Here is a 21,762-nt window from a genome sequence, read left to right on the forward strand (position 1 = left end):
TGCTTACATGAATGGGTGGAGGAAATACAGTTGAACTTGATAGAGAGAGATCTGGCCAGCAGAAAGAAAAAGTACCTTGTACATCCAGACAAAGGTGAGGGGGTTGACAAGTTTTGAAAATGAGCATCAGGAAGATGATTCTCACAATTTTCTGCATGCATAACACAATACAGACATGAGTGACATTATTAACATGAGTCCAGTTACTGTGATAAATAAATACAAAGGCATCTATTTCCTTATGGCCCTTGTGCCTTAATATAATGCAAGATACAGTGCAATGTGTATCACGTGAACAAGAGCTGAGGGTTTAACACTAATGAACTTGTCCAGTATGCCCAAGGGATAGGGTGTGTGTAGGTTTACCAAGAACCTCATGGTATATACACAATGCCCCTTGAAGTTGAACATGCTCACATTTATGAAAATATTGAAAGCAGCAGTGCATGCAGGCTGTGTGCATGTAAGAGCCATGACCGTGACCATGTCAACCACCCTCACCTTCTCTGCATTAAGAAGCTTAATTACTTGCCACTATTGCAATTCTACTCAGGTTCTCTGACCGCTTTAACAGGGCACTTCCTTGCTGCAGACTAACCCTGTGCATTCATGGACTGACCTAGTCTACTGTACAGCTGGTCCCATCCCTTCTTGGTTTCACCAAGAGACATTGTACTTTTTTAACAAAGACCACAGTTCACTCCTACTTTTTGTGATTTCCTACCGATACTTGTGGAGATACAATGCAAATGTGATGGTATCAAGTTGAGGGGTTTCCTTAATTAGTCTTTCAAAGGCCTCTGATGGCATGCTGAATTGTGAAACTGCTGTATCAGGAAGCAAGTATGTCCCTTTCAGCTGATGCCTGCCATGCATGATATGCCTGCTTAGAAAAGGCAAAGTCGCGACTTCTCATGCAATCGTAGACACCAACAAAACAATGAAAAATAATTCGAGGTTTTCCTACGAGAAAGAGGTCAACAATACAATAAACCAAGAGATGAAGATTACGAAGCAACAGATACAAGATACCCTAGAGTCCAGTCCAATCTCTTGCAGATGTTAAGATTCTCATTAAATTTTGCTCTTGTAAACACTAAACAATCCCAATCTGCTGACAGGGGTAGTTCCCACATTGACGGGGTTTCGTCGTGATGTCTTCTACTTCGGGACTCATGGGATATCATAAACATAAAACAAATTACGAACACCAGCCACATTGACGGTGTTGCGTTAAAACGGTTACCGACGTAGCGGCGACAATATTACCTATAGATTTATAGGTCCGAACCCACACCAGAACCACAGTATACATGGGGCCAGATCAGACGCAACGGGCGTCTCAAAGGATGAATACCCTCCAACTAGCATGCCTTCCCAAGGGAATTAAAACCGGAGGAAGAGAGTTATGTACGCAGCAAGTCATCACTTTGCAGGCATGTTTTCGCGTCACTTTTCAACACACTAGTGAACAACCCGACACAAGACCCCTAGTAAATTAACGCTTACGAAAATAAGCCTCGTTATAAAAATATAAAAAAGAAAAGAAACTGGAAGCCATACAATACTCCGCCCCACTGGCAGGCGTCGAGCATAACATTACCCCCCCACCCCACCCCACGTGCCAATGAATGATTGAAGTGACGGGAGCAGACCCCCTCCTCACACCATCACCCTCCATTCTCGGCAAAATCCGTCCCATCTTCTACTGAAAACATGATTTATCTGCGAAAAGCTTCCGTCGCTCACTCCCCACGATTAATGTGCGTAAAAAGAGATTATGTGGCAAGCAATTTTATCAAGCACTGGCCATGCTTGCTAAGCAACTGCAGCTAGACCGCGCGTTAGGAGTACCAACGGTATTGGTGTGCAAAAACAGAGATTCTGGTCGCAATCAATTTCACAATTTCGTCATTACCTGGCCTGCTCTGGGTGTCAACAACTCTTCTAGGTGATCGTTTACTACCACGAGGGACTATATTTCGTCGAAAATAATGCCCCTCCTCCCCTCCTTGTGTACGCGCGGACCTTCCAACTACGTCGCAGTTTTCCGTTTGAGGCTCAAATCTCAAGTTCTACACGTAAGTTTAGTCGCCTCATGGTCTTTGATCTTTCGCTCTGATTTCAAACCATCCACAATACCCTAATGACAACCACCCAATTTGCCCATTATTTTCAATGTGCAACCAAACTGATCTTGTTATGGTTGCCAGCCAACGTTCTCCCTCCAATTCCATTTCGAAATAGGGGTAACGAATTCTAACATTCAGTCCTGATTTCGGAGAACGATACTGTAACAAAGGCAACCCCAATATTTATTTTCTAAGTTTTGATAAAAAAAAAGTGAAACCCTATCTTTATACGTACATATTTCCCAAATTATATTTTGAATATTGCCTATGCTCAAGCAACATGCTTATATATATGTAGTAACTACACATCCCATTTTTATAAGTAAAGTTGCGCATCGCCTCCGCATAGTTTAAACTCAATATCGCTTTGCAGGTATTTGGGGAATTTATTTTGCCAAACACTGAAGCAAGAACGGAACAACAATTTTCTGATAACGGCAACTTTTCAGCGAGATCAAACCACGTGTATGCGCAGCGCTCCGTTGGCTCGAAGACGAATATGATCAATCTAAGGAAGAGGAAATGGGCTACGCCTACAGACAGCAAAGTTGGGACAGCCGGAAATACTACAGCGTAAAGTATTGCCGCCCTTGCGATGACGATACTGAGCAGGAAACCGATACCAAGTGATGCTAGGGTATGCAAGTGGGAGACTAATAATCAGCTTCTGGCTTTCTCATTTGGGGGGGACGAATAAGACCGATTTTCGTACAATCAGTCGCGGGAGTAAGTAATAATAATACTACAATAATAATAATAATAACAACATTAATAACAGGAAGTCTTCTTCATATATAGAAAACACAGGATGAATTGGCAAAAGTTGGTGATTGAGTTCGACAATAGAAAAAATGAATTCCATACTAATAGCATACTGCAAGGTAACCAACATATACTGCAAACGTAATGTATGCAACACCTATCTGCATTCGACTATTTCAGGCAAGAGAAACCTGTTTGACCTAGAATACCGTGTGTAGGTCACTGAAAGGTGTGTATTAACACCTCCGTAGACAGGGTGGTCCTGCATTGGAGCAATAAGGTAAAATACAAACTTGAGAGCAGCAAGTTTCATTGTGATTATGACCCGTAGGCCTAAATTACTTTTCACAAACTCGTTTCAATTGTCTACAAGATCATCCCCCAATGAAATATTTGGAAACCAATTGTCTGCCCCCCCCCCATGTGACCATTCTATACAACGTGAGTATGTTTTCTCCACGGCCAATATTATATAGGATGACAAATGTTACCAATGTGTCGTCAACTCAACGTCTTGCTCAATGGCAACCATGATCCAGCCACGTTTATAAATATTATGTAACCTAAACATTATCTCTGATAACCGAAATATATTTATTTAATTTCAGTGCTTCTGTTGAGTCGTCTTAAATGAAAAGAAGATTGGGTACATAGGCAAACGTGTAAACACAATGAACCCCACAACCATAAGGACCAAACACGAAAAGTGCAAGGTCGGATGGACAGACGCGATGCTGATGGCTGACATTAAGCTGACGAATGGGAGGGATTGATGAATGACCCCCCCCTCCCCCACCGCACTTACCGGTTACGGGAAGTGACAGAGCCCAGCCTGACGAAACGCTGACAGGGACGCGGGGATCTGCTCACAGGACAACGAGAAGACAGGTGTGAGCTGGACACGTGTAGGGGATGATGAACCATAGAATACAAACACATTAAGGTGTTGCACAGCAACAAAGGGGCAGAGGAGCGGATGGGCCAAGGGCAAGGAAACAATCAACGCAATCGACCATGGACAGGGGTGGAGACGATTACATGGGTGAGGTTAGAGTACAGGGCAATAATAAGCTATGGGATTAAAAGTCAATTACGAAATAAAAGGGAACTGATCTGAAGCGATCACATTCCTTCAAATGTACTGCATCGTGCGAGGCGATCTGGAGTGGGTTATAAAATACAGAATAGGCACACACAGAGATGTTGATAAAGGACTTCACAGCCCTGACAAACAACCACGGAAAGGATATACAATACTCAGAACCCTTGGCTGCTCCACGGGTTCCCTACGAGTACCCAGTAAATTACTCAACTAAATGGCCGGCAGTACGTCAGTGCAACCTTTCAACTGGAGCATGAAGAAAAATATTTACAGGAGAGATCGTAATCCTGTATACATATGACTCTACCATCATCCTGTGACCAGACCCCCAGCCTGATGATTGCCACTGTCAGGCCGAGCTGTCCTACCCGAAAGACGGCAGCAGAGCTAGTCGCCTAGTCCCCGAGCAGGCCAGAACCCAGCCAACCTTTACTATTGGCCCCAAATGAGATCGGACTATTATCCGCAATATTCTGAGGTATACATACCCTGCGCGGATACCGTGCACTTAACTCAAAATACGTAAAATGTTAAGACCATTCTGACTCTTTCTGCCCATGACCACGATGGGGATATTTATGTAAACAACCCTCCATGAACAGGATAGCCAACCCAATGCTGGGTAAGTTGCCCATGCCGGTGGGGTTCCCGTTCTCAGCAGTCGTATCATCATTATCAATGTAACTCAGAGCATGCCATAAATATAAAATATAATGTAATACTTGCCTTCTAACTTATATAATCCAGGCACAATCCATATATGCAGTACTCTATCCAAAACAGGTAACGCGACCACTACAGAAATGCACTTACGAACTAGGGTTACCCTTTAGCCTTCACAACAATTGAGATTCCTTTGGGGTTATTTCAATATCTCATCAATTTTCTTCCCACTCACATATATCACCACTACCTACACTCAAGCTTAGCTGTATTTGTTACGAAGTAATTCTTTCTTTAAACCTCCATTTCATTGAAAAATTATACAAAACAATGACACTGTCCGCACACCATGCGAGAGACACAAACACTAAACGGCATTGACCACATTTGACAACGTCGCAGTCCGCTTGACGTCACGTGATCATATACCGAGCTGTGATTGGTTATTCCTGGACCACTCATGTGTGGCGGGAAAAGATCACACAAACACCGACATTCAAAAAAAAAAAAAAAAAAAAAAACTCCGGCTGATTCGCATTCTTTGTGATTGACTGTTTGTCAACGGCACTCTTGAATTCTATATGGGAAATTTCCATAAAATTCCAGCAAAGATATATGATAGGAATGAAGGCTTAATTACGTTATCTGACGATTCGATAAATAAGAGAAACAAATAATTTTGATTATTTATAAACACAAATCATAAATGCTAAGCTCTATGAAAAAAGGTTTATAAGAAGAATCTCTATTGGCTGGGACCAGACCTAAATGAGCTCAGGCAGATGGTCAGCCAATAGAAAAGCACGACGCACATTACAGTAGCTGTTCGAATATCCTCCCCAATCTATCGATGATATGTTGCAATTTTTCAAGAAACTTGCAAACCTAGGAAGGTAAATAATATTTTTAAATTAGTAAAAATCAGAAAAAATAAAATACTAAGTACAATTTGATTATTCTAATGATGGAATATCAAGGCCAACTTCTGAAAATGGGGAGGTACGGAACAGCCTCTCCGCAGTAAACAAAACTACGGAACAGCTGAGTACGGGAAGGCTATTTACTGAAACGTAGTGTACGAAAGGAAGAAAGAGACCTTGCCCTTTTCGCGTTTTCCTTGATCTGCATGCAATTGCATCTCATAAACAGTTTTTAAAATGAGTATCAGTATGAAACCTTTCAAGGAGAGAAGAAGTTTTGGTAAGTACGATAACTTATGTAATTGTTCTTTGTTTTGGGGTTTGTTATTCAGTTTCCTTGTCTTTGAAAAGGTATCAAAAGTACCCAAAAATGCCTTCCCAGTTTAGCAATAGATTGCTTCTACAGTATAAATAAGTAGTAACACATTTTACGTGACTTAGAGGGAAGTAATTTTGCAGTGAAAGGTAATAAAAGTGAAAAATTAATCATCAAGGTCTCATGGACATGGTAACTGGTTATTGGGGCCCAGTTGTAGTGGCAAGACTTGTTCCCATATTCAAGAAATCAAATGGATGCATGTGTTCTTTCTTTTGGCGCTTATTCTCCACTCTTTTAAAAGATATTACAAAGCCTCAGGCAAGTATTATGCATGTATTTCTAAGTTCCATATTTTCCAAGCTTCCATATTTTGCACACATAATTTACAAATATGTTACAGAAATAAATCTGGGTCCTCTTAAGTTATTCTCTCTTATAAGTCAGCTTCGAGCTTGGTATAGGATTATGTGAAACAGCAAACTGAGCTGTTGACTGATGGCTTTCATAGTGCAGATACAGATTGGTATCGCATTTCGAAGAATGAGTTGCACAAAGGAGTTCAAGAAAGGGACAAAGCATTGCACTGTAGACTGATAAGTCATAGACTCATACAGTTGAGAAAAAAGTAGGATATTTATGTATGGCTGGACCAGTATAGTTTATGTGGAAGTCATCCATTAACTTGTTAGAATAATGGAGTATTCTTCTATAGGATTCTGTGGCAAAGGTCATTCTCCTTTCCAGAACTGTGGGTGCTTCAATGAGTATTTTTCCTCAGTTGCTACTAATGATGTATATGTGTGTTTACATTTATGTATTTATAAGTTATGGGGATCTTGCATTTTTCATTGATAAATGCTTTTTCACTTGGAAGTGGTATTTTTGATATACATAACTTTGCATTTTGTATATTTACCATGCTGTGATTGACCTTGCAGCCCAGCGGCAAAGGGACGTGGAACAGATCCGAGAGCAACATCCAAATAAAGTTCCTGTGATTATTGAGAGATATCCAGGAGAAAAACATCTGCCTTTGTTAGATAAGACAAAATTTCTGGTACCAGATCATGTGACCATGGGAGAACTTGTGAAGATTATCAGGTTGGTGGATTTTGTTTTTGTTTTTATTTTTTCTTTTCTTTTCTTTTCTTTTCTTCTTCCTCCTTTGGGTAGTCATTTATATCTCAAGAATATATGTACAAACACAGAAGTGATGTACAGGGATGATTTTCTTGTTTTATTCATTAAGCTCTCTGAGGATGAGATGAATATAGCCTCTTGGGGAAGTGTGGCAGGCTTTCTACCTTGTATTTCTTACATGAGAATAGATGCTTAACTGCTAGGTCTAAGAAACAAAATCTCAGAATGTGGGACTTTGTATTGACATGTATTTTTTTAAGCTTTCTGAGACTTTATGTGTAAGTACAAGTAGTTAATTTTTTTGGCATTATATTGCTAGACTGTCTGCCATGCAACAAAGTAAGCATTTAGCCCTTCAGTTTTGTGTCCAGTTCTTTGCCAATTACATGTGGCTCTCCAGGTAGTGACCTTGTCTGTGTTGTGGATGAATTTACAAGGGGGAGGGAGCCCTTGGCATATTTCTTGGTTGTCCTGACCAACCATTTTCTACTACTCACTCACAGGGATTGCTAGAAATACACAATTGAAAAATATCATACAAAGAGCTAACTATTAAAACTACAAAGAGCTAACTATTAAAACTATTTCTGCATAAGTATTATCTTTCAATGGATGTTGTCATCAAAACATATGCCACGCATAACAATAAGTAACACCTCCAAAATGCACAAACGTCTGTAACACTAAAATAAAACAATTATAATAGAGATATAAATTGGTCTATCTATTAATATGGATAGACCAAATTGAATTAGTCATCAGGTTTCGGGGTATCCCTTTTGATTAATTGCTGGCTCCACATGTAGCTTCTCTGGTGGAGGCTAGTGCAAGAGCTATGTAATCTTGTCCCCAGTCATAAGGTAACCACTTTAGTACTACTCAAATTCTTACATGCAGCATCGGCTGCCAAATGTATGATTCATCACACTACTCGCACTATAGAATATAAAGTCACTGCTGTGTTACTCATTCTCTTTTACTCTGAGTACTAATAAACACAGAAAATGTGATCAAGCCAGTTCACAGAATCTGGGTTTAACTCATGTACAACTGCAAATATATGTGTGTATATATATATATATATATATATATATATATATATATATATATATATATATATATATATATATATATATATATATATATATATATATATAATCAAGATGCCAACACCAGTGTCCTCGTGTACCTGCTCACGCCTCATGACACCTACATGGGCTTCATCGTACCGAAGTGGTTAAAAGTGATCAGCAGTGACGATAAGAGAAATTATCATTTGATTTTCACATCTGCCTGTTTTCTTTCCTCTTGTATTAAAAAAAAATTCAGCAAGCACAGGAATCAAGGCTACCCCAGTCTTGTATTAAGTATCTGTGCTGGGGTGGAAACAAAATGTGGCACCTTGTTATCTGAAAACTGCATCAGTACCTCTTGAACCACCACTTCTGTATGAGGTTCTGCATGAGAAGTATTGTTATCAATTGGTAGCTTGAGTGTTGATTGATGTGTTTAGAATGTTATTGAATCATTCTTACCATTTGCCCAGTGAGTACTATGGTTCCATTGGCACTGAATAGATACTCCAGAAGTATTTTTCCATGAAAGGTCTTCAGATCTTCATATGAATATTTGATGTTGTTCCTGTCTATATAACTTAATCTTGTTTGCCTTTTTGTTGAACCTTGGGTCCTATATCACAAAAGTTTCTTTGCACTTTTATTTTAATGGAGGCAGACAAATTGCCTTGGTGGTCTTCATGGGTTTCAACCATCTCTCTAAGAACCTTCAGTGACTGTCATTTTTCTTGAACACTAATTTTTTTTTTTTTTGTGTGTGTGTGGTTTTGTGTGTGTGTTTATTTGTTGCCTTGAGGTTCACCAGGGGTGAAAGTGGCAGTAGACTGGAAGTGAGCATTAAGGGAGAGCGACTGGAGGAAGTGGATAGTTTTAGATACTTGGGTGCAAATGTGGCAGGAAAAGGTGGAGTGAAGGTGGAGGTAGAAAGTAGATTGAGAGAAGTGAGTAAATGCCTTGGTTGATTAAAGAGTGTAATGAGGAATAGACATTTGGGAATGGATGCTAAGAGGAGACTGTATGAAGGAGTGATTGTGCCAACAGCACTGTATGGGGCAGAAACATGGAACCTAAGAGAAGAAGAGAGAAGGAGTTTGAGATGAGGTGTCTGAGAAGTATGATAGGGGTTACTAGGCTAGATAGAGTGAGAAATGAGGAAGTGAGGAGGAGAACAGGGGTGGAAAGGGAGCTGGGAGATAGGGCTGATGAAAGAATATTAGGATGGTTTGGACACATGGAAAGAATGAGTGAAGAAAGACTAGTAAAAGAGGTATGGAAGGCAGATGTGGAGGGAGTGAACATGAGGGGATGTCCAAGGATGAGGTGGATGGATGGGGTGAAGAGGGCTTTGGGGAAGAGGGAAATGTCTGTTGAGGAAGGACGGGAGAGGACAGAAGACAGGGGTGAATGGAGAATGGTTGTATATAGATGATGTTGTGATTCCATGAGGTGGAATGGGTGGGGGGATGGGGGGTGAGGTAGTATGTGTGAGCAAAATTTGACGCAGCACGAAGGGATTTCTCCCCGTCTTCTCCTTTTATGCAATGGGGGGATGGAGATGGGGGGTCACCGATTTAATGAAGCAGCCTTGCTGTGGATGTGTTGTGTCTTGCGACACTGCTTCTGACACAGGGCAGTGGATAAGGTGCGGGGATGACCCGTCATCCAGGAGGTGCTAAGATGAGAGGGAGGGTGGAAGGGTGTGGAGTGTATTCAGGGATGGAATGGATGGAAAAGATTTTATGCCTTTTCCTTTTTGGCTACCTCCCTTGTAAGGGGGAAAAAGCCTTGGTATATGTATGAGTTTCACCAGGTGTTAAATGTGTTGCCTAACAGTGGCTGTCATCAGTTTATGGTGATTGAGTGTTAGTTAAATTCATCCATTGGTAACTTGTTTATTATAACCTATGATTTTATTCAGGCGCCGTTTGCAGCTACATCCAACTCAGGCATTTTTCTTGCTCATCAACCAGCGATCCCTTGCAAGCGTCTCAGCAACACTCGCCCAGGTATGTGTCATTTTATTACATGGATCATTGTCTATAAATGTAATGTATTGGTTGAATAACAGGAAAATTCTTATGTTAATGACAAAAAGTTTATATATAGAAATTGCCATGTAAAAGGTATTGGATGCAAAGAATAGAGGTGGAAAGAGGTGTCAGATAGGGCAGATCAAAGAGTACTGATGTGCATTAGGCATAAATAAAAAATAAGTAAGGAACCCATGAGAAAAGAGTGGACAGCTGAAGCAGATAGGGGTAACATAGGAGGAGGCTAAGAATGGAGTAAAGGGGGGGGGGCATGTCTATATGAACATGTGTTCAGGGAAGAATGCAAAAGAGAAGTGAATGGCTGGAGTTTGTCCATACATATACAAAGAGCTTTTTCCCCTTTACAAAGGAAGTAGTCAGTCAAAGGCATAAATCTATTGCCACCCATTTCATCCCCACATATTCCTCTCCCATTCACCACTACTCCCTCCCTCTTTTCTTGGCTCCTCATGGATGATAGGTCATCCCTGCATCTCGCCCACTACCCTGGGTCAGAAGCAAACCAGCAAGACGCAACACATTTATAGCAAGGCCGCTTCATTTAATTGGTGATCCCCGCCCCCCTCCATCCTCTTATGCAGGAAAAGAGAAGACTGGGAGAAATCTCTTCAGGCTGTGTCAGAATATCATTCGCACATACTCCCTAATGCACCCCATCCTCCACCCACTCCCTTCCATGCATTACAGCATCATCCATACACAACCATTCTCTACTCATCCATACTTCTGTCTTCTCCCTTTTTCAACAGGCTACCCCCTCTTTCCCAACACCTGTTTCACCCCATCCATCCATCTCATCCTTGGTTGCCCTCTCATGTTTACTACATCCACATCTGCTTTCTACACTTCTTTTATTAATCTTTCTTAACTCATTTTTTCCATGTGTCCAAACCATCCTAATACTCTTTCATCCACCCTATTTCCCAACTCCCTTACCACCCCTGTTCTCCTCAACTCCTTTTCTACCCCTGCTCGCCTTGCCTCCTTGTTTCTCACTCTATCCAGCCTAGTAACCCCAACCATACAGTGTTGTCTGCACAATCACCCCTTCATACAATCTCTTAGCATCCATTTCCAAATGTCTATTTCTCGTTACACTCATTAACCACCCAGGGCATTTACTTGCTTCTCTCAATCTACTTTCTACCTCCACCTCCACTTCTCCCTTTCCTGCCACATTCACCCCCAAGTATCTAAAGCTATCTACTTCCTCCTGCCTCAGTTCCCTAATACTCTTTTCCAACTTGCTGCCATCTTCTCCCCTTGTACATCTCATCACTTTAATTTTACCCACATTTATTTTCAACTTCTTTCTTTTGCACACCTTCCCAAACACTGTCACTAACTTCTTTAATCTCTCCTCCGGTCCCACTACAAGTGCATGAAGATTATAAATGGATGAAAGGTTTATGTAGTTTGAAGAAATGTTCTTGTCTGTTCTGTACATTATTTTTAGTTGATAAATGGATATTCTAGGCTACTCTGTAAATTATTTTTAGTGGATGAAGACAATTGTTGCTATATAATGAAGTGGGAGAGGTAAACCAGCTCTAATTGTAGGGACTTGCTTTAGAAGTTACCTCACTACATTGCTTTCAACCCAGTGTGTGTTTTACTGTGCATGAAGTGGGTGTGAGCTTTGTTATAGTCATCCCATTGTGAGAAAGCCTTTGGTATGTAGGTATGTATACATACATAGAGATATATGACATCACACAAACACAGCCCATCATGTGCAGCAAAATGCAACCCCAGGAAGATTGTGTTCATACACTGTATTCAGTAACCTGTTCCCTCCGTGCCATGATACATCCATACCAAGGTACATACATGCACACACAGATCTTTGTTCAAGCACTCCTAAAGAGACTTAAATTTTCTTTTACATCAAGCTCATCCTTGCAGTGGAATCACGTTCAAAATGGGCAAAAGTGATACTAGCATACCTATGTTCAGGTCATCACTCCTCAATAAAAGAGTACAAGCATAGAAAGGGCCGGATATGATATCAGATACCCAAGATGCAGTCACTGTATACAAACACAAAACACCTAATAACTGTTCTACACTGCCTATGGATGACAGTGTAAGGTCTCTCCATGAGTTAATTATGAGGTGAACTGATAGCTGTAGATTGCTGCCTGGGGCCACAGTTTTCCTGCAAGAGAGAACCAGAGCAACAAATTGATTGAACATGGATGACATTCAGTCATTATAATAAGGGACCAGTAATGGGTACATGCATATGGTGATCCAACAAGATGGAGAGCAAAGATACCCATTTTCAAAACCTGTCACCCCCTCACCTCTCTCTGAAGATGCCCTGAGGGGCTGATACATGGTGTCTGGAGTGGATGAAATATATCACTATCAACTATATCTGTATTTCTTTCACTTACATATGGAGGTGCCAGGATAGGAGGGTGGAGGGGAGTGGAATATATGGGAAATGAAATGGGTGGGAGTGATTTCTATGCCTTTTTCTTTTTGGCTACCCCCCGTGTAAGGGGGAAAAAGCCTTTGGTATATGTATGTACATATGGAAAGCAGCAACTGCTTCCCTTCTTCTGCTTTCAGCTGGTGACGTAGAAATGGTCCCATGCTGATACAGCTCAGACAACATTTCAAAGTTTCTTCCCAAAGATATCTGTGGGAGGGCTTGGGGACTGTTGCCAACTACTGTGGTGTTGTGGGTTTTCCACAAGTGAAACTTGAGGCAACAGTTAATCAAGATTAGAATAATTTTAATTGTTGCCTTGAGTTTCATGGACTGGAAACCCGCACCTCCAGTAGCACTCCAGCAGATTTTTCTGGGTAGAATCTTCTGATTGTTGTTAGTGTGTGACTGTTACTGTGTCACTGGCTGAAGTTACTTGGAGGAAGGGAGTATTTGCCAATTGTCAGCTCGGTGTATGTGAAAAATTGTAGGTGATAGACTGATTCTTAGGCCTAGCCCAAAGACAGTGCATGAGCCTCCTGATGGAGGTGATGGGTTTCAGAAAGGGGCTGGACACACACACACACACATACACACTCTCACTTTTGTAGATCACAAAACAAGCCCAAAAAAACAACAACCCTGAATTCCTTGCTCCCCATTGGCCCAACAAAGAAATCCCTCCCTTTATGAGCAAGACCCACACTGGCACAACTGCCACCACCGAATAGGCTTGCAATCACCTCACCCTAAGAATGAAGGAGAGTGCAAGAGACCATAAGGCCTACAATAGGCAGTTCCATGTCTTAAGTTTACCACTTGTCATCCCCATCCATAAAGTTGTCTAACCGTTTCTTAAAACAACTGATAGTTTCAGCGCTCACAACATGGTTACTAAGTCTATTCCATTTTTTGACCACCCTATTAGTAAACTAATTATTTCCTGTTTCCTTCTTACATATACCAAGGTTTTTCCCCCTTACAAGGGAGGTGGCCAAAAAGAAAAAGGCATAAAAACCATTCCCACCCATTCCATCCCTAAATACACGCCACTCCCTACCCTCCTGGATGACGGGTCATCCCTGCATCTTGTCCACTGCCCTGGGTCAGAAGCAGTGTCGCAAGACACAGCACATCCACAGCAAGGCCACTTCATTAAATCGGTGACCCCCCTCTCCGTCCCCTCATGCAGAAAAGGAGAAGACTGCATCAATTTTTTTTCACACATACTACCTCACCCCCCATCCCCCCACCCATTCCCCTCCACATTTGCCTTCCATACCTCTTTTACTAGTCTTTCTTCACTCATTCTTTCCATGTGTCCAAACCATCCTAATACTCTTTCATCCACCCTATTTCCCAACTCCCTTACCACCCCTGTTCTCCTCACCTCCTCATTTCTCACTTTATCCAGCCTAGTAACCCCCATCATACTTCTCAGACACCTCATCTCAGACACATTCAAACTCCTTCTGTCTTCTTCTCTTATGTTCCATGTTGCTGCCCCATACAATGCTGTTGGCACAATCACTCCTTCATATAATCTCCTCTTAGCATCCATTCCCAAATGTCTATTCCTCATTACATATTTTAATCCACCAAGGCATTTACTTGCTTCTCTCAATCTACATTCTACCTCCACTCCACCCTTTCCTGCCACATTCGCACCCAAGTATCTAAAACTACCCACTTCCTCCAGTCGCACTCCCTTAATGCTCACTTCCAGTCTGCTGCCACTTTCACCCCTTGTACATCTCATCACCTTACTTTTACCCACATTTCCCTTGCATTTACCTCTCGCACCACCCCATCTATGTATAAGTTGAACAGCCAGGGCAACATAACACATCTCTGATGAAGTCCCACCTTTACTTCGAACCACTCACTCTCTCCATTTCTAATCCTGACACATGCTCTACTACTCTTGTAAAAACTCTAGACAGCTCCTAGAAGCTTTCTTCCTATCCCGTATATCTGGCAAACCTCCCACAGTGACTTCCTGTCTACCCTGTCATGAGCCTTTTCCTGATCCATAAAAAACCCCAAAACAGCCTTACCTTTCTCACATATCTTTCTTACCACAAAAATCTGATCTACGCAACCTCTACCTGTCCTAAATTCACACTGTTCCTCGCCAATTACTCCCTCTGTTCCTCTCCTAATCCTCTCAATCAAGATCCTCCCATAAGCCTTCCCAACTACACTTAACAAGCTGATCCCTCTGAAACTACTACACTCACACTTGTCCCCTTTTCCCATGTAAACTGGAACTATACAGGCACTCCTCCAGTCCTCCAGCAGTCTACCCTCTCTCCAGCAAACATTGATTAACCTCACCAGCCAATTCCACCATCACTGTACCTCCTTTTTTAAGACATACTGCATGGCATCCATCCAGACCAGGTGCCTCACCTGCTCTCATCATCTTAACAACTGCCTTCACTTCATCCTTCCTTATTTCTCCTCCATTTTTCTCACTCATCACGGTCATTTTCCTAGCACTTCCCACTGCAACTATCTTTCCCTCCCTATCCTCCTTCACATTTAGCAACTCCCTAAAATACTCTGCCCATCTTCCCCATACTGCCTTCTCTTCCATTATTATCTGTCCATCTGCACCTTTTACCTTTTCTTCTCTACTTGATTCGCCTCCTCTTACTCTCTTAATTTCTTTCCCAATCATCTTTTTATTACTTTCAAAATTTTCTGTCATACTCTTACCCCATTTCACATCTACTCTCCTCTTTGCCTCCTGTACCTTGTGCTTTACTTCTCTTTTCTTTTCTTTGTACCTCTCATATGACTCCCTTGTCCTACTTTGTAACCAATCTGTGAAAGCTCGCTTCTTCTCCTTTGCAACCTTCTTTATTTCCTCATCCCACCACTCACTACCCTTCATTCCATTTCCTCCCATCCTTCTTGTTCCACACACCATCTTTGCACACTTTATGACCCCCTCCTAGAACCTCCCCATTCCTCCTCCACTCCCTCCCACTTCTCCCTCAGGTTCTTCTTGTACTCCTTCTCCTTTTCATTTAAAGAGTTCACTCTGAGCACCTCCCTACCTTTTGTCCTTTTCCTCTTTCTCCATCTATCCTCCACTCTCAACTTACTCACCACCAAAAAATGATCTGATATTCCCCCACTCTCTCCCCTTAGCACATGTACATCCTTAACTCTTCCTATTATACTCCTATCTACTACTACAACATAATTTTACATAATCTCTCTTCTTGGAGTAACTTGTGGGCCAATCAGTTGGCTGTTGTTAAGTTACCTGGGAGTCATAGATTTCAGGCAAAAGACCTGGGGGAATGGTAAATCCATGTTGCATGGTTGTGTGAAATCCAGGGAGGAGGGGGAGTTGAATCAAGTTATTATTCTTGACCTGTAGGATGGCTAGTTGAACATAGTCCCCCCCTACTGGGTGGACATTGCATACTTAATGAATGGTGTACACTGGCATCCCATAAAAAATGTTTAACAGCCAAAGTGGGGAATCACTGATGTAGATTTTTTTTTTTAATCTCAATTATGCTTTGCCATCAACTTAACCCATTAAACTCCGATGACAAGATGTCTTGTCATTTGGTCAAATAAAACAAAAAATTATAAAACACCAAAATGTTTGATCCAACACCAGAAAAATATTACGTCAGTCCTCGCTTCGCTGCGAGCGAAGCGAGGACTGACGTAATATTTTTCTGGTGTTGGATCAAACATTTTGGTGTTTTATAATTTTTTGTTTTATTTGACCAAATGACAAGACATCTTGTCATCGGAGTTTAATGGGTTAACAGACAACTGAGGCAATGGGTGATCTCTATTGACTGAATAAATGTGCAAATACCTCACTGTATAGTCAAAGCATATTAATAACCCTTCTTCCTAATCCTTGGAAAATCTAATATTGAAAAGGAATTAATATATTGAATTTATTATATATATCAAATAACACATTTAATCAAGGGATAAATGTATCTGAAGATCATTTGAACTGTATTAAGGCTGGATTACCTTTTCAGGTGTATGAGAATCATGTTCATGATGATGGCTTCTTGTACATGGTCTACGCATCGCAAGAAGTCTTTGGGTAACAAGTTTGCTCATCATCCCACTTTGTACACTGAGGCATCCACTCCATGTACTGACAGGCAGTCATTACTTGGTACTGTAGCAAGGAAACAACATTCTATTCTTCATTTTCTTTTGTATGAAGCTATTGACAAAACAGTACTAAGTTTTGCTAAGGAATTTCCTACTCCTTGTTTGCATGTAGAGGTAATGCCCCACCCTACATAGTATAAATGAGACATTTAGTTACCCCTTTCAGTTTTTATCATTTTCTATGGTTTTGTAAAGGACAAAGCTTCCTTGCCACAGTCTTTCCCATTAGAATGCTGTATTCTATAATAGCCCAATTGTTTCCATTGGATATCAGTTATAATTTGTATTGAACACAATTGTGTTGTAGTTTTGAATAGATGTTCAGTACATAATTTAACAATTTCTTTTGAAATGCCATCATTGTAATTACTAATGAAGTTGCTGGACCATCATACAGATTTTTTCTTATACACAAGTTTATTTGATATTTGTATTGTTATTTGTATATTTTTTCTTGTAAGTTTTTCTTGTGATACAATTTAATTTAAGTGATGCATTGCTAGTAATTGCTGGATTGCCACATTACTGTTAGTGTAGAAAGTACTCTTAATTTCTTTCTTTCTTTTGTGATCAGATGTGTGTATGTAAGTAGTTGCTTACCTTTGTCATGGTACACAAGATAAGAATGTTGTTTGTATGGAGGTATGAATGTGGTCTTCAAATATATCTAGTCCAGCTTCTTGAAACCTACCATTGCTTTAGATTTCATGTTTATGTAGACTAACAGATGTAATTTGAAGTGCCTCATGCTTTATGTATAAGTTTAAGTCATCAGTGTCTGCAATTAACGAGTACTTGAAAGTGTAACGGTTTCATGGTTAACCCTTATCACAGATATGCCACATACTAACACTAAGAAAAAAAAAGAAGGGAGATGGAGGAAACATACTAAACCTTGTCTAAGAAGAGTTTGAAAATATGTCATGCCCTAACTTATCATATAAGACCATTTCCATTTGGTGTAGTAATTTCCTGAGAAATCGGAGTAAGAACTACTTGCATACCACAATGTAGAAACACGAAAACACCCAAATTTTGAAGTTCATGTTTACATCCACTCTTCACAAATGCTTACCTAACAAAATGTTCGAGTGCCGACTATGATGAGTTTGGGCAATGTTTAGGGTGAAGAACACTTGGTACTCAGGAAATGGCACTGCAGTCTGTGTGCATCCCATGTAACCCACCCTAGAGGTGTGATTATCCTTTTTAGTGCTTAAGGGTTAGTTTATGGAGGGAGAATTTATTTCAGAGGTTTGTTGAAATGTGGATTGTACTTAGGAATAAGTTTGTAATATGATATAGAAAAGCAAGAATTGTGAAAGAGGCACATTTTATTAGCCAGAAGGTTAAGACTTTCAAAGTTGCTGTGGGTAGGGCATAGAGGAACTGATCCAATTCAAGATTTTTATGTACCTTTTCAGTTACAGGAAGACATCGTACATAGTTTGGAACTGAAGTCAAGCATGTTTTATGCCTCTTTTCTTGTTTTTTTATTTTTATTTTTTTGCACATGTTTGATTTATAAAGACTGTCTATATTCTAAATAAAAAAATACATTATGGGGAGCTTTTATTTTTTAGGTTTACCCTATTAAGCATGAAGATGTCAAGATTTTGTTTGGGAAGGTTTACCTTTACCAACATGAAAAGCCTACCTTGGGTGAACACCTCACCTTCCAATCTTAAAGACGTCATGGGGGTAAACTATATGTGGAAAACCACCTGTAATTCTTATAGAGTAGATTACAGATCAACTCACCCTTGAGAGCATCCAAGAAAGGCTTTAACCTTAAAACCAGAAAAAAGTATATATACAAATACAATACAAAGCAGGTTAATTTTTGTAACCAATGATTGTAATACTTGATGGAGTAAAAGGTAAAGAGGAATGGGGAATGTGTATTTGGAATGGAATCTGGTAGAACATTTTTTTGAGAAAGTAGTCAGGAGCTTGTAATTTTCATGTGTCTTAAAAGTTAAGCATCTTTTTATTGTAATACATGGACTTAAATTATTTTTGCTTACATGTTCAATTTACAACATTGTTAAACTCCCACAATATATGATACACAATATAGAGTTAACAATTCTTCACATTATCCTAATTATAATGTTCTTAGTCAACCAACTCAATACAACCATTTTATAAATATTTCTTACACTGCATAATGCCAAAGTTTAAGGAAAGTCATCAGCTGAGACACAAAAGGCAATGCTGATGTGAAAGTAGCAATCCCAGTACAATGAGTGACTACAGCTCTTGGAAGACATATGCATTTTTCTTTTTTCCTTCAGCGTCATCTTTAACCTCCTCAGAGATCAGATTTAAGGTACGAGTGCAGGTGATAGTATGATTCAAGTTATGAGGGTATGAAATTTAATTCATGTAACACATCCTGAATCTTCTTTTTTTTTTATATTCAACTGAAAATTATTTTGGGATTGTTTGCATACTGGTAAGACTAATGCAAAACATTGAAGGCCCCTACAGCTGTGTGAAAAAATCACAGCCCCTTTACTGGGTCAGTTACAGACTGAAATGTGTAAGGTGGTAGCCACAAGTTACCCATCACAAGTGTTTCCCATCTTATTTTGTGTATATTTTACTGTGAGAGCAGCCTCTTGTTCTAGTGGAATTTCTTACAATATCAGATTTATTAATGCTTCTTATAAAACATCCCCAGACTGGGTTATTTAATATCATAAATATGCATATGCATGTGTCATACAAATACAGATACAGACAGGTGGAAAACAAGCAAAGTACAGCAATACAGACAAACATCTAAAATATCATCATATGACATCAATGCTGTATAACAATGCAGTAAGGGCTACTCTATAACTTTAGAATGTAAATATCTTCATCTTTTAACCTCAGATGCAAACAGTCTAAATATAAACAAGCATAAACAGAGGGGCGGGCTCAGCTTCACATCTCGGCCTTAGGTTGCTGCTCCTCCAGGTACTGGCCTGTGCCCACCAGTGGGTGTTTACCCAGGTCATCCTTGAAGGCCACGAGTCCTAGGTGGGCGTGTGAGGCTTCGTTGAGTGCCCTGGAGGTGATGCAGGCGCGGTATTGGTCAGCTGAAAGGGCAGTAGAACATTCCTTTGGGTGCCACAGATGAAAGATGCCTGGGTCTGTGGCACGGATCACTGCCAACTTTGAGTTGACATATCTGTAGGATGAAATAAATATACCAGTACTTATACAGAAAGTATTTACCTTGTCAAAATTATTTTTCAGTATGGGACAAAAATAAAGGTAGTCTTTATAATAATTTTTGCCCATATTTTCAATGACTGGAAACCAGCATCTCTACAGTGGCTGGAAACAGACCTTGATCCCTTCTATGGACCTCTATAAAGAAATGCTGGACAACTGTCTGCTGTATTATGGGAGTGTTTTGATGCCAATAAGTTACAATAGAAGGTAGGAGAGAGGTGTTTGGATTTTAGATACAGGCAGCAGACTTGCAGGTCCCTGTTGTTGTTGTTGGTGGCTCAACAGCTACAAGATTGGCTCACAAGTCACTCAGCAGGGCAGTGTAAGACTGTTTGGTGACTGCATCAGTGGCCACCACCTAGTATTGGAGCAATACCAAGACAGAATTGGCCTGTAGTCACCACACCAGACACAGCACTTCATCTTAAACTGCCCTGCTGTCACCCTCTCCAGACAATATCGCATAATTTCCTTGAGTGATGTGGACCCAGCTGTGGAGGTAATTGCTAGTTACCCATAAATTTGACATAAAAAAAAGCTGTGTGGGGGAGTGAAGCCTGAATGAATGCAAGTGAGATGAGATGTTGTTGTTCTTTAGACTGTGACTGAGCAGTTCTGTCTCCCTGAGGAACGCCATGGCTGGAATGGGGTTTCCCCATAAATCCTTTATAGAATATATTGTGTTGTTGGCATGTGTGATTGTGTACAATGCAGTCTTCTATAATGTGTTGTATAGTATGGGGTGCAGTGTTACATCCTGGATAGTTATCTGTGATGTGGTCATCCAGCCTCTTCTGGTAGCTTAGATGGGATGGATGGTGGCCACACCACAGTTTGATCAGGTGGACTCTGTCCTTTTGAAGGAGAGAGGATTCAGAGGGGTGGATATCAGGGTGTCTGGAATGCTGCAATGTATTGTTTTTCAGTTTGCTGATGAAGCAGTGACACAATTATGGATAAGCTTCTGGAGGCTGGTGTCTGGTGGTTGTGGAGGAAGAGAGTATTTGGGAGTTGTTTTTATGTTTCTTGGTGTGTGTGTGTGTGTGTGTGTGTTCTGCTATGTACTGTAGTGGGTGTGCTGTGTTTATGGAGGCTGTGGAAAGTGTTTGTGTGCCTCTCATGTCAAGGTGATCCTTGACAGGATTTTTGTTTCATGATGTAAATGGTCTGTAGGTGTTGTGGTGTGTCTTAGTGAGATTAGGGGCCCCATGTGTTTGTATACTGTAGTAATAGTTTCTTTGTTTTGTCCAAATGTTATTTCTACAATTGATTTAAGCATGGTAAGTCTAGATGGCATTTAATCTATGTAATATGTTTTTTGAAAGACATGGATATACCATATGTTATATCAAGAATCTTGGGTGTATGTGTGTGTGGTATGAGAGTGTTGTTGATAAAGAGGCATGGTATGTATTTGTGTTCCATTGTCCAATTTGTGAGAAATGTGGCTATAGATTTGGTTGCAGCTATTTTGAATATTTGTATTGAACCAGGTGTTGAGTGTGTTGAGGTATGTTTGTTGTATTTCTGCAGCTTTGTCTGCATTATTGTGTGTGCATATAAGAAGAGATTTGTATTTCTGAGGTGTTAGATGTGGGTATATCATTCATGTGTAGATTAAAATGTGGTGTGCAATGAATGGTTGTTATATGACACATGGGCATTTCTACCTGCCAGATAATTGGCCAGCCATCTTTTGGTATTATTGTGTATGTCTGTTATGTATTTTGTCTGAGATTGTGATGGGGGATGGTGTTGAAAGCTT

General features: G+C 40.4%; 3 protein-coding genes across 7 annotated transcripts in view; 1 reads left to right on the top strand and 2 right to left on the bottom strand.

Annotated features, from left to right (window-relative positions):
- The window catches only part of LOC143028531 (uncharacterized), a 389,399-nt gene extending 384,356 nt beyond the window's left edge, over nt 1-5,043 (bottom strand). For all 3 annotated transcript variants that reach the window (XM_076190787.1, XM_076190786.1, XM_076190783.1), the window contains exon 1: nt 4,723-5,043. The gene's annotated coding sequence lies outside the window, so the exon portion shown is untranslated. The remainder of the gene's footprint in view (nt 1-4,722) is intronic.
- Nucleotides 5,044-5,633: 590 nt separating this feature from the next.
- LOC143028535 (microtubule-associated protein 1 light chain 3 alpha-like) lies at nt 5,634-18,332 on the top strand. The gene is made up of 4 exons (XM_076190792.1): nt 5,634-5,859; nt 6,837-6,999; nt 10,033-10,120; nt 16,628-18,332. Exons 1-4 carry the CDS (start codon nt 5,817-5,819, stop codon nt 16,697-16,699), a joined length of 366 nt encoding a protein of 121 aa, XP_076046907.1. The 5' UTR covers nt 5,634-5,816; the 3' UTR covers nt 16,700-18,332.
- The window catches only part of LOC143028533 (chondroitin sulfate N-acetylgalactosaminyltransferase 1-like), a 492,873-nt gene continuing 489,207 nt past the window's right edge, over nt 18,097-21,762 (bottom strand). For all 3 annotated transcript variants that reach the window (XM_076190790.1, XM_076190789.1, XM_076190791.1), the window contains one exon: nt 18,097-19,950. In XM_076190790.1, coding sequence (XP_076046905.1) covers nt 19,704-19,950 — 247 coding nt within the window. In that variant the 3' untranslated portion in view covers nt 18,097-19,703. The remainder of the gene's footprint in view (nt 19,951-21,762) is intronic.

This window comes from Oratosquilla oratoria, chromosome 9, assembly GCF_046742065.1.
Source record: "Oratosquilla oratoria isolate Oo_2021 chromosome 9, ASM4674206v1, whole genome shotgun sequence".
Taxonomy (NCBI): Eukaryota; Metazoa; Arthropoda; class Malacostraca; order Stomatopoda; family Squillidae; genus Oratosquilla; species Oratosquilla oratoria.

Excerpts from the sequence above, each read along its gene's own strand:
- LOC143028535 (XM_076190792.1), top strand. The coding sequence starts at position 5,817 with ATGAGTATCAGTATGAAACCTTTCAAGGAGAGAAGAAGTTTTG. Across the intron at positions 7,000-10,032 it reads GAACTTGTGAAGATTATCAG|GCGCCGTTTGCAGCTACATC; the intron begins GTTGGTGGATTT and ends GATTTTATTCAG. Across the intron at positions 10,121-16,627 it reads TCTCAGCAACACTCGCCCAG|GTGTATGAGAATCATGTTCA; the intron begins GTATGTGTCATT and ends TTACCTTTTCAG.